Raw genomic sequence first — 17,540 nt, forward strand, 5'->3', positions numbered from 1 at the left:
TTTTGTCTGTCTTATCGACAGTTGTTAAGTCCGGGGTGTTATGTTGCAGGTGCTTGTCTGTTTGAATTCTGAAGTCCCAGAGCAGTTTAAATTTATCATTTTCTATGATTTCTCTATTTTATGATCCCACCAGTTCTTGCTTACAGGCAAATAATATTTCTTGAAGATCTTCCAATGCTCCATTGTTGCTACTTTGTCATGCCGCTGCTTGTAGTCAGTCTGTGCGATCTTCTTGCAGCAGCTTACCAGGTGGTCCACTGTTTCTTCAGCTTCTTTGCATAGGCAGCACTTACTGTCTGTTGCTGTCTTCTCAATTTTGACTTTGTATGCATTTGTCCTTAAGGCTTGGTCTTGTTCAGCCAGAATTAGTCCCTCGGTCTCTTTCTTCAACTTTGCTGCTCTTAGTCATTGCCAGGTCTTATTATTATCTGCTTTCCGAGCTATTTTTTAATGTGCTGTCCATGTAGTGCTTTGTCTTCCCATGCCTCTATTCTGTTCTTCATTTGGTCTTTCTTGTAGGCCAGTTTGGTCTCTCCAGTAGTCAGTAAGTCTTCCTGATATACTAATTTCAGTGCATCTTCATCATTGTCCTTCAGATATTCTTCCAAAGCCATTTTTTCTTCTTCAACCACCTGATGTACTTGCAGCATTCCATGTCCACCTATTTGCCTTGGTAGATAGAGTCTGTTAATGTCACTGCGTGGATGAAGAGAATGATTCATTGTCATTATTTTTCTGGTCTTCCTATCCACTGCTTTTAGTTCTGCTTGAGTCCAGTCCAATATTCCAGCTGTGTATCTAATGACTGGAATTGCCCAGGTGTTGATTGCCTTCACGGTATTTCCTCCATTGAGTTTGGACTTTAAGATCTTCTTCACTCTCTTGATGTATTCACCTCTAATCTTTTACTTGACTTCAGTGTGCTTGATGTTGTCAGCTTGAAGGATACCCAAGTATTTGTAGTAATCTTCCTCATCCAGACCTTTAATGTTATTTTCATGGGGCATCTTGATTCCTTCATTTTTCACTATTTTTCCTTGTTTGAGAGTAAGTGTGGCACATTTGTCCAAGCCAAACTCCATTGCAATATCTTGGCTATATATACGGACAGTGTTCAGCAGCGCTTCTATTTCAGATGATGTTTTTCCATACAGCTTCAAATCATCCATGTAAAGGAGGTGAGATAGACTAGCAGATGTTTTTGATGTCTGATAGCCATGTCCTGAGTTATTCAGTATTATTGACAGAGAAAACAGTGCAATAAAAAATAGTAGTGGTGATAATAAATCACCTTGAAATATATATTATTATTATTATTACTATTACTATTATTATTATTTTCTGTGAGCAGGTATATGTGTCTGCACAGACATGCATGCACATCTGGTAACTGCCTGAACAAGTCTCTGCAGTTTTGTTGGCAAATTTTTCAGAAGTGGTTTGCCATTGCCTCCTTCCTTGGGCTGAGGGAGAGCCAGCGGCCCAAAGTCAACCACTAAGTTCCCTTGTGACTTTTTGTTATTTCTGCTTTATTTTGAAAATTAAAAAAATTTGTATGTGTGCTTATATTTTAGTCAGTGAAGAACTACACCAAATGTCATGTAAGAAATGAACAGATATGTAATAAGTTGACTAGTTGCAAAAGCTGTTCACTAAACTTCAATTGCCAGTGGGATCAGCGACAGCAAGAATGTCAAGCTTTACCAGGTAAAAAGAAAAAAACTTTTTCAAAATAATATTTTAATGTAATATTTAATAACAGATAATCTTGCTATTAAAGAAAGAATGGAGCAGTCAGATCAGGAATTCAGGTTATTTCCAGTTTACAACTGAATTCAGTGTAATCAGTACAATAGTAACAATAATGGACTCTGTGTGTGTGTGTGTGTTCAATTATTTCAAATTGCTGAAAGTACTGCATTACAGTGATTTCTATCATTTTAGTCATAGCATATATTATGCCATTTTCTATCAGTGTAAATGATCTAAATTGCCCTAAGTAAGATCATCATAATTTTGTGTGTGTTTACTTTTTATGTGCTACTTTGAATGCAATGAACATATCTTGCTTTGGGAGGTCTAGACAAATATTTTGTCTCTTGCATCCAAAGTCCAATAAATGGGATTCCATTAAATCAAAGTGTCATTATATTTGATTCAAATGTATCTACATTTTTATGGATAACACTTCAGTAAGTTTCAAAACACCTATCACTATGTTTTCTTAAAGATTATGTATAAATGGAGCACAGGTAGCTTTTTTGACTGAAAATCTTATTAATCACTTGACTTGTGGTTATTATATGTGTGTTAATGTTGATAGTTTTACTGTAGTCACTTACTATGTTAGCATACTTACTAACAACCTCAAAAAGGATTTTCTTTTTGTTCAAAATAAAAAAGTGAGAAAAATGTAATAGACTGTAAAATGTAATACAAAAGGAGAAGCAGAAATACTGATCTATTCAGTTTTTTATTGTCCAAAGTAACTTTGAACTGCAGGATAAAAGAGTAGGACAGAAGGTTGAGACTGAGGGAAATGTCATGTTATTATAACTGAGTTTAAATTTGAACTTTATCCTAGGTTATTAAAAGAAGAATCTGAATTCTTTGAAAAATGATAAATATTAATATAGTATAACCTTATTGGAGCGCAGATATTTTTATTTTCAAAGAGAAGAACAGTGAAGAGCTACTGATATTGATATTCTGATATCAATGTTTAAGAAGGTAGTACACCAATGTGCTTGATCTCTAAGCACATTGAACATATTGCAGTAATTAGCAAGTGCCAGTGTGGACTCATGTATTTTTGCACTAATTTATCCAGTTTGGATCTGTTGTGTTGTGTATTTGTGTTGTCCCCTTAAAGCATATATAAAGCTTACTATATAATGGACACGACACATTTAGTAAATATTTTGAAAGGTGATTTCTGTTAAAAAAAATTTTTTTAAAAAAATTACAATTACTTTTTAATTTTGTGTAACTTTTTACTAGCTCACTTATGTGGAGAAGGATGGAATCATGTTGGAGATGCTTGCCTTCGTATAAACTCTAGTCGTGAAAACTATGACAATGCCAGACTTTATTGTTATGGCTTAAATGGGATTCTTGCTTCACTAACAACTTCCAAAGAGGTAGAGTTTGTTTTGGATGAAATACAGAAGTACACTGTCCAGGTAACTTGAATAATTCATAAATGCATATAAAATACAGCTTGGATTTATTTTTAAGAAATGATGATGACAAATCATAGAAACAAATATATATTTTACTCAACTTAATTAATTCATATATAATTACTGAATGCATTACAGTTAATTAAATAACCAAGTGAAGAATAATCTTGGACATGTCAACATTTTTTTAATGATTAGTAATAATGAGCATTCTAAAATGCTAACAAAATAATGAGCATTTGACTTAACATATAATTCCTTTTCTTAAATGACCAAAGGTAAAAATGAATCTCCAATAGCTAAATTCATACGGTATATCCTGCTCAGCTATGTCATTGCTTGTAGATAATGGCTGCAGGTAGCCCTCCCATAATTTAACATAAATATGTTATATTAAACATAAACATAATATAATGTTTCCCAACCATAGCAACTTTCAGTTATTTGAGCCTCTATTCGCATAACTTAGCAATCATTATGTTCGGTGGGAATTCTGGGAATTAAGGATCAAAAATCTGGATGTTGCCTAGAGAAAATACTGAATTACAGAGTATAGTAAAACCTCCCAGCTAAACTTTCAAGTTCCCATAACATTTTATAACCTATTATTTTACTGTTGTAATTTTTCTGCACAAGTGGATATGTTTCCAAATGTATTTACTACTGGCTGGATTAAGTCAAAATTTATATTTGGTGGGAAGGCATAACCTGGCATGTGATCAGTTTTTATTAATATGTAGATATTACTTACATATCTCAAATCCTGTCCAACCAAGTGATACTTCTGAGATTCTGCTTGGTGTCTGCATGCTTTTTGAGGGTGGTTGAGAAAGTACTGGTTTAGACTTAACACTCTTAATTCTTCTAAGATTGAATGACTGTAGATCGACTTAACTGTTGTAAAAGTCTCCATTTCTACAAACTGATCCAGAGTTTTAAGCTGGGTTTCATGCCTAACCAATGAATAGAACTCCCATTCTTCCAATATCTAAGCCACTATCTTAACTGCTACAGTTAACCAACTCTCACATATAAATATGTTTATATCTGTTTTGTTGTGTTGATGTACATCACCTAGAGTTGTTTGGATGATTGAAATGATTTATAAATTTAGCTAACAAATTTGAAATTGGTCAGTGCAAAGAAGATGTCTACCATGTAACCCAATTTTGCACTCATACTTTAAAGCAGACGTGGGAATTTTACAGCCCATGGGTCATATCCAGCCTATGGGGGGTCCCAGTCGGCCTGCAGCATCAGTGGCACCAGCAACGTGGGGGGCATTGAGGTGAAGACAGGACATCGGTGCAGTGAGAGGGGCAAAGGCATTGGAGGCAAGACATCAGCAGCATTGGGGTGGGGCGGTATTAGTGGGCAGCAAGTGGCCCTCCACAACAGTCACAGTTTCTCATATGGCTCCTTGGGAAAATTAAGTCTCTACTCCTGCTTTAAAGAGTAGGTAGGAAAAAAAGAAATATTTGTTTTTCTTCCTAAATGAATGGCTTTTACATATCTGTAAAATTTACCTTTGCTTGTCAGGTTTTCTGGCTATTTTCTTTTTATGTATTCATTTAATTATTTTATATTAGCCACTAGCAATAAACTGTCAAGTGGAAAATAGTCCTATGTGTACTTGCTTTGAAATTAGAAAAAAATAGTTATTAATCTTAACACCCAATAAATAATTATGGTTAATGATAATAAGATTATGATTTTCTGTGATTATAATATATTTTAATAATATGAAATTATATTTCACATAATTTCAAATGGTTGTGCAAAATATCATTAACATGGCTGAAGTAATGTGTAATAAAAATATCAATGTTTGATTATTCACATGGGGTTTTTGCATTCAACATTTTGCAGAAAATATCTCCTTGGGTGGGTCTACGCAAGATTAACATCTCCTACTGGGGATGGGATGATATGTCTCCCTTTACTAATACAACATTGCAGTGGCTTCCTGGAGAACCAAATGATTCTGGATTCTGTGCCTATCTTGAAAGGGCTGAAGTAGCAGGTTTAAAAGTAAATCCTTGTACAGCTAAGACCGATGGCCTTGTCTGTGAGAAACCTGTTGGTAAGAAAGCCTACTATATGATAAATATACTTGTGGAATATTTTACATGTCTTTTGTATTGCATTATGAATGGAATGAGCATTGATTAATTTCCAGGAGACAGATGCTGAATTGTATTTGTTTAAAATACAAAGCATACCAGGGGACGTTTCTTTAAATATATATCTTATGGCATTGAGAGGTTTTAACTGGAATCTTAGACTACGTTCACAGATCATGTACTTTGTACAACAGAGTAATAGAATGTTTTGTGAAAATTATTCTTTATTTTCCACGTCTGCTTCAAGCAAAATAATTGTAGATTCTACACAAGAACATCAGCAGACATTTGAATTAAAAGCCCTGTATAAGTGTATTAAAAGTAGCATAGATGTAGATTTATATGAAACAAAAGCTGTAGAGTTCAGTCCAGTCAGATGGAATGTTTCCAGGTGGAAAGTGTGAGCATAAATAAATGTGCACTAAATAGATTAGTCTTAGAATTAGAGTTTATATATACCAGAATCACAATACAAAATGAATGCAAATATAGTGCACTTGTGATAGAACTGAACAAAAACAAAACAAAACAAAATTAAAAAATAGAAAGAGAAAAGAATATTTTCTTTTTAGAAAAGTGGCTTTTAGGAAAAAAAAAAGTATTAAGAAAGCCAGAGAAAGATGGGTGATGAAAGCCATGGGCAACAAGAACGATGCATAAAAAATGAATGTCAACTTCAAACATCTATCAAGAAGGACAAGGACAGTTATATAAGTTAAGAATGTCAACCGACAGGGAAACACAGATAGAAGAAAATGGAAGACACTTTTAAGAAGATCAGGGAAATCCCAGGAAAATTGATTTAATCAACATAAAGGCTTTCTCAATTGCAATTGCATTTGACAAACATCTATAAGATAATGAAGGATAAGGAGCTCTGTGACAAGAAAGGTAAGAAAAACCAACAGTGTTATTCCCAGTGATGATAGATGACTCTGAAAGCTGGATCCTAAGAAACAGGAGAGAATGATGATCGATGTCTTAGAAGTTTACAGTAGTGTGTTTTGTAAGAAGTTCTGACCAGCTGGTCCTGGTGGCATGGAACTGACAGACAGACAATAATTTGAGTCAATCAATGGGCAGAACCTCACATAGTTTACATTTGTGGAGTGATCGCATAATATACGAAGAAAAAAAGCTTGGCAAACTGAAGTTAATCAATAAAGTGAATAGACAAGATGATACACATACACACATATATGATAATTCAGCAAAAATATTGAAATTTCCTTTTTTTATTATTTCCTTCTTCCTTCAGTTAGTCCAAATCAAAATGCTCGGCCCTGCAAAAAGCCATGCTCTTTAAGGACAACATGTTCCAACTGTACCAGTAGTGGCATGGAATGCATGTGGTGTAGCAGCACAAAACGATGTGTTGACTCAAATGCTTATATCATCTCCTTTCCATATGGCCAGTGTTTAGAGTGGCAAACTACCACTTGTTCTCGTAAGTATTTTCACTGACATGAATGAAAATATTTAGGGTACTTAATGGAAATAAAAATGCTAAAAGGAATAGCACAGTGTAGAGTGTTTCTGTTGAGGTTTCTGGATTCAAGGAATAGGATTTTAGTTTTCTTCTTGAAAGCTATGAGAATTGATAAAAGTGATAGACAGATTAATGTTATGACACAATATAAAACTCCCAATGATAATGGTGAATAAGACAATCACCTTAAAAAGACAAGCATCTGAATATAGAACTGAACTGGAAACTTGTATTCTATAGCAATTTAGTTTTCTACTTAAGTAATTTATTTATCTATTTTTTTGAAAGAACATTATAATTACAGATAGTTCTCGATTTGTGACCCAAAATTTCTGTTGCTAAGTGAGACAAGTGAATTTTGCCCCATATTATAACCTTTCTTACCATTTGTCAAGTGAATCACTGCAGTTGTTAAGTTAGTAACACAGTTGTAAAATGAATCTGGCTTCCCCACTGACTTTTTCGTCAGGAAGTTGCAAAAGGTGGCCACATGACCCTGAGACAATTGTCATAAATATGAGTCAGTTGCCAAGTATCTAAATTTCGATCACGTGACTATGGGGATGCCGAAAAATTGTCATAAGTTACTTTTTCAGTGCCATTGTAACTTTGAATGGTCACTAAATGAACTGTTGTAAGTTGAGGACTACCTGACTACCAAATGTTTTTTGTTTATTTATTCAATAAAATTTATATGACCACTCAACTTACTCTCGATAATGTTATAAAAATATCCAAATCATTAAGGAATACTATATTATTCTGTCCTCAGAAACTCACATTTTGATAAAGAAAGTTCCTATTCCTTTTCTTATTTCAAATAATACATGTCACAATCATGTTTTGTTGGATTAAAAGTAGGATTCAATGCAACAATATCTCAATTTGGTTCACTGTTCATTAGCTTCATCCATTTGTTTTTCTAATGTTGTCCTTTATTTTCAAGCAGGGCCAGATAGAATTGTGAGGTTTTATATTATCAGTATACATTAGTTATTCTGGCCTATTAGCAGCCTTATCCTTCTAAAAAAATCTGATATAATCCATAAATTTTGAAACTTTTTCAATATTGATTGAAAAACAACAACAAGGGATTAGACTTAACCCTTTAAAGATGTTAGTTTAATTTAGGGTACAAAAATGATAAAAATTCTCCAACAGATAACTTTTTGAAACATATCTGTCTTCCATTTTGGTTGCCAGGCAACTTTTCAGCTCTGTCCTGGAGAATCCAGTGTTGCTAACCTTTATTATGCTGAACATGACCTAGAAATTATTAGCTTCTTTTGCTAATATGTTTCAGATGCTGTAGTCAAATATTCCTAAAAGGATTTGGACAAATTGGCAGAAGTCCAGAAAATTGTTAACAAATTTGCTTCCATCCCCCTGTCCAAAATGTATATGGACAGGGGTTTTTAAACCTTTTTTTATTTTTTTATTATTAGCCCATTTTATTTTTTTATTATTAGCCCATTTCTATTGTAGAAAAATTGAAATTGATAATGGAAATTGGCAAATGATATGAAGCTTCTGGAATTAGTAAATAGTTGTATATTTGCTATGGTAATTAATCCTGAGCAGCTGATGCCACTAAGTGTAAATAGCAATAAATATTGTTTGTGCATGTTTTGAAAAGTACCTCTTTCCTGTTTGATTTAATGAATTAAACTTGGATGTTGTAGGTTTACTCTTATTTCCCCAGTAGTAGAGCAGTTTTGAATTCAGCTTTTGCAAATTTCAGGATTTAATATTTGTTTTCTGGATAGCAATCCTATCCAGGCTACCCTTTTTTGCTGTGTTTAAAGAAAAGTCAGTTGAAGAACTCCGTTTAATTTAGTTTTCATTTTAGACACGGCTACAAAGATATATATTAAATAAATCTAATAAGTTTATTACATCAATTCAATAACATATAGAAAGAAGTGTATTTTAAATTGTGTTGCTGTCTAGCCAGTAAAAAAATTAAATTTCCACATTCCAGCCTCACCCATTTAATAAAGATGATGCTCTAGAATGGAGAACAGCAGACACTGGAGACATCTCCATTGCTGTAAATCTTTCAAATTTTTGTGATCTCACCTTGAACACTGCACATGTTTAGCAGCTATTATGCAAAAAGTTGGTCAATTTTTCATGAGATCTTGCAGAGTTTTACTTCATGCCCACAGAATTTGATGAGATTTTAACAATTGCTTCAATTCTTTTACCATTTTAATTAAGATTTAATTGTGGAAAACAATTGATGGAGACTGAGTTGCCAGCTTCTGAGCTAGAGTTTGCTTCCATTCAATTTGAACAATCTGACAGTAAAAAGTTTATGCATGCGTCTTTTGAACCCAGCTGGCAGGAAGTCTCAAGTCATGGTCATATGATGTCATGCTTAATGACTGGGTGACTTGCTTAATGACTGCACCAATAACTGACATTATAAGTTGGGCTCGGTCATGTATTTCACAATATGACTGTATATTTTGCAATGGAGTTGTTGGTTGCAGTTGTGGTTGCTAAGTGAGAACTACCTGTCTTCCAAATACAGCCTTATATAGCTTAAGTATTATAAAAGAAAAGAATAGATTACTACAAAATTATATTAAGTCTTTAGTTCTATTTTTGCCAAGAGTAAATATTGGTTTATCAGTTATTTTTCAAATGCATTTAGTTAATAGTAAGATGTTGCCATTCTGCCCTATATTAGTTTGTGCTATAATTCGCGGCTGCTGTTCTGGAGGGTATTTTGTTTTCTTAATGTCACTAATGGCATTGCAAGAACAATTCTGGGTCAGCAAAATCATAATTTTAATTTAAAAATGTACTTGAATAAAATTTTAAGAGACATGGACTGTCTGCTCCATATTATGAAATTGTTTGTGCAATGTTTCAAGACATCAGAGAGAGAACAAATTGAACAAAGTAGGAAGAAACAAAAGCCTATGTAAATGTTACCATTTAGCTCTTTTCACTGAATGTGTGACATTTTCTGCTACACAGTGACAAATCATTTAAAGAAATCTTACCAAATAAATTGCAGGGACTTATTAAATAAATAAATATTAAATAAATAAATAAATATTCAGGTCAGGAGTTGACACAGACTTGAAGGCAGCAAATATATGCATATTTATTGAAATATTTTATATAGGTTTATTGAGTTTGCCATTTGTTTAGTTTATTGTTATATCCTATACTTCTATAGCCATAGACACATACACTAGCTGAATATGATGGTGGTAGTAAAGTTAATTGTATCAATCTGATTTCTTAAAATTAAAAATTTAGACTTAAAAGTTCTAAATCTGCTTACTCAAACTCAGCTTTTATTGACTTTTTTTATCCTGTATATTTACAGCTCAAAACTGTTCAGGGTTGAGGACTTGCAGTCAATGTCTGGAACATCCAGGATGTGGATGGTGCAATGATCCCAGCAATACAGGCAAAGGCCATTGTGTAGAAGGCTCGGCAAGGGGGCCAGTGAAATTCAGTGGGACGCATTCTACTGAAATAGTTATTGATAACAGCCTTTGTGCTAAAGAAAAAAATTATGAATGGTCTTTTATCCAATGCCCAGGTATGTTGAATTTGTTATTGTTGATCAGTGAAATTATGGAAGATTAATTCCAAATGGGAAACATAGTTTGTTGGTTAGTTTATTAGTATATTTTTAAAGTTTTTCAAATATAGATCCTGATCCATAAAATATTCCTCAGTTATTCTTGTTATCTACTTTTAAAAATGATGTCAAATTTCAAGTTTCTTAAATCATGCTGAACATATATGCTATTATGTTATGAAAAGTGACTCAAAAAGTTATCTTTTTTGATACTCCTCTTCAAGTCTTGTTTTGATTCAGACAGAAATAGTGTAAACATGTTTTTTTAAAGATTTTTTTTTATGACTAAAGCTAGGACATAAATATTCTGTATGGAGTTTACTTTAAATACCAGGCTAGTAATATATATGCATAGAAATTTTAGAGCTTTATATATTGATCAATTTATAGTAAAAGCAAAGCTTATATAAATCAGACCATCTTTGGAGGCTAAACATTCTGGGAAAATTCAAAATGTTCCACCATGCTAATCTAGTCATTCTAGAGATTATCTGGCAGTTTTCCAAAATGAAGAGGAATAGAGTTTTGGTGTTCTGATATGTAACAGATACCACATTTAGCTGAACTCTTAAGAGAGTAAGCATTTGATTACAATTCAGTTTCACTGTAGCATCTGGGATAGTAAGTTCAGTGAACATATAATTCAATTATTTATTTATTTTTAAGGTAACATGTACTCTTTTAAAAAAAAATTAGATTGCTATCAAAGCAACCACATATAATATAAATCAATTAAGGCCACAATTTATTTTTTAAGAAAGCGAATGAAATTGTCCTTTAAACAGGCATGTATCCTATAGGCCTAAGACTACATGTGGGTCTCGATGTTACATGAAAAACCCTCTACAAGAAAATAGTTCAGATCAGCCTCACTTAATATGTTTCATGGAACAGGTAGTGGGAAAATTTGTCAGAAAGAGCAAGGAAGAGGTATTTCAGAAAGAGAATGAAGTAGTGGTCTTGTCAGCCTTTCCATTTATTTATTTATTTATTTATTTATTTATTTATTTATTTATTTATTTATTTATTTGGTTTATATACCGCCCTATTCCCAAAGGACTCAGGGCGGTTTACAAGGCAAAATTTAAAAACAATCCAATATAAAATTAAAATAAAATTAAATTAAGTCTAGCCGCAAAAATTAAATCACAATTTAAAAACATTAAACCCCTCAGTCCAGACCAGATAGCTCAAAGAGCCAGGTTTTTAGGTCCCGGCAAAATGAACGAAGGTCGGGGGCAGTCCGGAGTTCCATTGGCAGTTGATTCCATAGGGCAGGCGCGCCCACAGAGAACACCCTCCCCCTGTGGATCGCCCGTCGGCAATCCTTGACCGGCGGTACCCTGAGGAGGCCCTCCCTGTGGGAGCGCACAGGACGATGGGAAATTGATGCTGGCAGCAGGTGTTCCCTTAGATAATCCGGGCCCATGCCATTTAGGGCTTTATAGGTCATCACCAGCACCTTGAATCTCACCCGGAGGGCAACCGGAAGCTAATGCAGCTTGTGGAGAAGAGGTGTTACATGGGAGTATCGGGAGACTCCCATCACAACTCGCGCGGCTGCATTCTGCACCAGCTGAAGCCTCCGAGTGGTCCTCAGGGGCAGCCCCATGTAGAGAGCATTGCAGTAGTCTAGCCGGGAGGTCACGAGTGCATGGGTGACTGTGCGTAGCGCATCTCGGTCCAGATAGGGCCGTAACTGGCGCACCAGGCGAACCTGGGCAAAAGCCCCCCTGGCCACGGCTCCTATATGATCTTCCAAACTGAGCCGTGAATCCAGGAGGACACCCAAGTTGCGGGCCCTATCAACAGGGGGTAACACCTCATGGGTCTGCTTAACTGTTCCTTTAGTCCCAATTGTGGTCCTCAACTTAATTAAAAATAAAAATAATAATGATAATTATTCATGCTTAAATTCCACTAATAAAAATACATATTGCTAATGTTTCCAAAGGCTGACAGAAATAAATGTGCTCAAGTAATAACTATTATAGCTTAGAGAGCCAGGCAAAATTATGTACAACATGGAGCAGCATCTATTACTATGACTTTTGTTAAACAATGATACTAAGTATTGACTATTAACACAAAAAAGACAAAACTGAAAAAAGGACATTTATTGCCATCTTAGGATGACAGCTGTTAAAAAACAATTCAAATTTGGCTACTGTTATGATTGTAATAGTGGATAATTTTTAATGACCTAACAACATTTTTTTGAACACACACACACACACACACACACACACCCTACACAAGGAATTAATGTCAAAAGGATTGACAATCCGAAAGACAGAAGTGAACATATTTCAAAAACTTTCAGTCCTTATGCATGATCTTTACCTTCATCCAGATTGGTAGGTTTATATTAATGGTTACTAGCAATGCTATTTAAAATTATATGTTGTTGATTAATTAGTTTAATTTAACTGTTCAGTTGATACTGAACATTATGCTAAATAAACAGAAAGACTCCACAGTTAGCTGTTCTCAAATTGTGACCATTAATTAAATTACACAGCAATCTTCAGCTAATCAGAATTATAGGAAATAATTCAATAAAAAGAATCAAATATAGAATCAAAGTTTAGTTTTCCTCCATGTTAAGGAAATGAATCCAACATCTGCTCATATAAAACCAATGAGACTAATCACATTAACCTCTTTTTATTATACTATTGTTGAAATATAATTTGTTTTATAGGTGAAGCATAAAGTATAACGAAAATTACTTACTGAGTTTACCTATTTCAACTGTACATAGAAATGTAGTAAAACATAATCATTGAAAAACAAGCAATCAGTATTTAAAGAAATAATGCTAAATATTAGGTAGAAGTTCTTTCTAATTGAAACTAGAACGTCTACGTGACAAAAGCAAGAGAGAGATAATGTTATCACAGTTATATGTACAAAGGAATTATTATTTTGAATTTTCCAAATATTTTAACCTGGTATGAACTTAATTGATGCCATAGAAATCAATTAATCATATAAAACATCATGTAATAACTCATAGTTTGATTATCAGTGTATCTAGTGCTTAATGTATCAGTTTAAATTAGATTCACTTAATTCATTGGGTTCAAAAATTAGTGGAAACAACCAGAAATTGATCATACCCTTATTTGCATAGATTTACATGCATAGTTGTACATTTTCAATGAATTGAGAAACATGTGAAATCAATAGTTCCATTTTCAACTTAAAACAGAAAGCCAAATATTGTTATCAAATCAAATCAATTGATGTTATCCTCATCAATTCAGTCATTCGGAATAGCTCTGCACATTGTGTTTAGAAAATATTAATTTGGTTTTCTTAATTGATATGACTCATTCAACTGGATCAAAGCTAATTTACTTATTCTTTAGTATCATGCCTTAGTTTTTATTTCTTGTCATGCTTTTATAAAAAAGATTTGTGGGTAACATATATCTCTAAAATAGCTTATATCACTGGATATAAGCAATATGAGGGACGCGGTGGCTCAGTGGGTTAGGACGCTGAGTTTGTCGATCAGAAGGTCGGCAGTTTGGCGGGTCGAATCCCGAGTGCCACGTAACAGAGTGAGCGCCTGTTACTTGTCCCAGCTTCTGCCCACATAGCAGTTCGAAAGCACGTAAAAATGCAAGTAGAAAAATAGGGACCACTACGGTGGGAAGGTAACAGCGTTCCATGCGCCTTTGGCGTCCAGTCATGCCGGCCACATGACCATGGAGACGTCCTCGGACAAGCGCTGGCTCTTCGGCTTTGAAACAGAGATGAGCACCGGCCCCTAGAGTCGGAAACGACTAGCACGCATGTGCGGGGGAACCTTTACCTTTATAAGCAATATACAAAATTGCAGTACTTAAACTTATCAGTGCATCTGTGGCTACTTGGGAACTCAATTTTGTATGAAGACTCAAAGTGTTTTACTAGTAACACACATTATAAAGAATGTTTTCTTCTATCAGCAGAATAATTGGCATATATATAATAGTTCATGTTGTGTTGTTGCATTAATGATTCAAAAACTGGTCTTCTCTACATATTCCTTTTTCCTACTTTGCACAGTCCTAGTACATCATATTGCCTATTAACACATCTCCCAAAATCTATACCTATCAGCAATATAGCCATAATCGAAAATTCAGGAAATTGGTAACTTGATGGCAAAATCAAAGCATGTGTATTGATTTTTGAAACTTTTTTGAGTTTCCCTCACAGTATGAGGAATTAAAAGTGATCTCTTAAAATGGCAGAGAGATGAAAAGGCAGCTGACTGTGAAGTGAGATTGTTTGAAGGAAAGGCCTTGACTGGCAGTTGCAAGCATTGTTTAGGTTTGTAGATCAGCACAACCTTGGTATAACACTTTATTCTGCTTTATTCTGGCCACAGAGTGGTAAAAGAGACAGAAACATATTCAAAGCTATCAAAAGAGAAACAGCAGTAAGCAGAGATGCTACATTAGTATAGGCAGGCATTGTGGATACCAAGGAATAATGATCCATGTAAGTTAACAACAGGGTAATTCGTAATGAAGGTATTCAAGAGAGGCTAAGAGGTAAAAGTTGACTTTCATGAATATTAAGTGCTAAATCAGTTCATTTCAGAATGCTATGATGGGATATAATATTGCTAAGCACATTGATTTGTGCTTTAGATTGTAAGTCTTCGGAGAAGGGCGGGATATAAATTGGAATAAAATAAAATAAAATAAATGGTTTTTCCTAGGATAAGAAACATGAAGTTGCTTGTGCAGTTTTTGAACAAGTATAGCAGGACCAGGCAGCTGGTTAATGAGTACATGTGAAAGAGATTTGCATATTTAATCTACTACAGATTTCACCAGGCACTGTACCACCATAAGCAAAGAGTTAGATTGGTGGATGTTCTAGTTGTTTCTGTGAATGGCCAATTATATTAGTTTTCTTACTATTCTCATAAAAGAATCTGGGTTACTGGACACTACTGCTGCTGCTATAGGAAGAAATGGGCTGTTTTTCCATGGGTTGTTTGATAATTGCCTCTTTCTATGGATCTCCTTCACTCTCTTCCTTAATATATTCTGCTAGTTCCTGCGGATATTTGGAATACAAAGGCCAGCCCTTGATCTCAAGGTTTTATATGGCCAACAGCTATGCTCTTTTATAGCAGAGCTGCCTCATTACATCTTCTCTCTGTAACTGGATTGCAATATATGTTTTTCTCTGCATTGCCATCATTGTAGCAAAGGAACAGGATCTTGTAGTAAAGGAACGGGATCCAAGGTTCTTCATAAAAAATATTAGATTGCCCATAGGGAAGTAATAAATCCAAGGTATATTCTTATATTCTTCTCCATCAACTACTCTAAATTTATATTTATTCAGTTTACTAAATTCATTTGTTGATTAAAAATGCTAATCACAGTGTTCTGTACTTTTAAAGAATGATTATTCATTTTCTTTGTCTTTTCCCATATGTATGTACACATTTATTTATTTTGTTTTAATTGCAGCTTGCCAATGTAATGGACATAGCAGCTGCATTAATGGCAATGTATGTGACCAGTGCAAAAATCTGACTACAGGAAAACAGTGTGAAACATGCATGCCCGGTTATTATGGAGATCCAACAAATGGAGGACAGTGCACAGGTAATATTGAGGAGTTTTTCAAGTTCACAAAGTTCTAGTGTAATTGATGTATCCAATATTTAAATAGGCACTGTTGGCTTAAATAAATATTTGAAAATTGGGTGATGCTTCAATTCTAGACAATACTTGATAAACAAGTATTTATCCCTCAAATAGAAAGAAGATACTTTATTTATTTATTTATTTATTTATTTATTTATTTATTTATTTATTTATTTTATTGCATTTATATACCGCCCTTTCCCTGAGGACTCAGGGCGGTTTACAGGGAGTTAAAAATCAACCATACAAAAGTTAAAAACCAATTTAAAAAAGATTAAACCAACCCTGTACTATTAAAAAACCCAATTAAAATAAATTTCTCCTCAGCCTGGGCCCGAGAGCTCAAAGAGCCAGGTCTTCAGGCCCCGGCGGAATGATCGGAGGTCAGGGGCAGTCCTCAGCTCCACTGGCAGCTGGTTCCAGAGGGCAGGCGCTCCCACTGAGAAGGCCCTATCCCTGGGTGTCACCCGCCGGCAATCTCTTACCGGCGGGACCCTGAGCAGACCCTCCCTGTGGGAGCGCACTGGGCGAAGGGCATTTGATGCCGGCAGCAGGTGTTCCCTCAAATACCCCGGACCCAGGCCATGTAGGGCTTTATAGGTGATAACCAGCACCTTGAATTTCACCCGGAGGGCAACCGGAAGCCAATGCAGCTCGCAGAGTAGAGGTGTTACATGGGAGTATCGGGAGACCCCCATAAACAACTCGCGCGGCCGCATTCTGCACCAGTTGAAGCCTCCGAGTGGTCTTCAAGGGCAGCCCCATGTAGAGAGCGTTACAGTAGTCCAAACGGGAGGTCACAAGCGCATGAGTAACTGTGCGTAGGGCGTCTCGGTCCAGATAGCGATGCAACTGGCGCACCAGGCAAACCTGTGAAAAAGCCCCCCCTGGTCACGGCTCCTATGTGATCTTCAAAATTGAGTCGTGAATCCAGGAGGACGCCCAAGTTGCGAGCCCTATCAACGGGGGGTAACACCTCACCCCCCATCGTTAGAGGTGGAATAACTTGGTTAACCCGAGATGCCGATATGCACAGCCACTCAGTCTTGGCGGGATTGAGACGAAGCCTGTTTCTCCCCATCCAGACCTGAACCACCTCCAGGCACCGGGACATCACGGAGAGGGCATCACTGGGTTGGTTCGGGGTGGAAAGAAAAAGTTGGGTATCATCAGCCTACTGATGATACCCCACCCCGAAGCCACGAATGATCTCGCCCAGCGGCTTCATATAGATGTTGAACAGGAGAGGCGAGAGAACCGACCCCTGAGGGACTCCACAAATGAGAGGCCTCGGGGCGGATCTCTGCCCTCCCGTCAACACCGACTGCGAGCGGCCCTGGAGGTAGGAGGAGAACCACCGTAAAACGGTGCCTCCTACTCCCAACCCCCTGAGACGCCGCAGCAGGATACCATGGTCGATGGTATCGAAAGCTGCTGAGAGATCTAATAGGACCAGGACAGAGGAGCAACCCC

At 35.7% G+C, this 17,540-nt stretch overlaps 1 protein-coding gene across 1 annotated transcript in view; it reads left to right on the forward strand.

Moving 5' to 3' along the window:
- ATRNL1 (attractin like 1) overlaps positions 1-17,540 on the forward strand; it is a 527,700-nt gene that overhangs the window by 98,980 nt on the left and 411,180 nt on the right. Inside the window, exons 13-18 of the mRNA XM_083363299.1 lie at positions 1,575-1,707; positions 3,001-3,182; positions 5,052-5,265; positions 6,564-6,752; positions 10,141-10,359; positions 15,888-16,025. Of these exons, the coding sequence (XP_083219425.1) occupies positions 1,575-1,707; positions 3,001-3,182; positions 5,052-5,265; positions 6,564-6,752; positions 10,141-10,359; positions 15,888-16,025 (1,075 nt within the window). The remainder of the gene's footprint in view (positions 1-1,574; positions 1,708-3,000; positions 3,183-5,051; positions 5,266-6,563; positions 6,753-10,140; positions 10,360-15,887; positions 16,026-17,540) is intronic.

The sequence above is a fragment of the Vipera ursinii genome (genome assembly GCF_947247035.1).
Source record: "Vipera ursinii genome assembly, chromosome: 5".
Lineage (NCBI taxonomy): Eukaryota > Metazoa > Chordata > Lepidosauria > Squamata > Viperidae > Vipera > Vipera ursinii.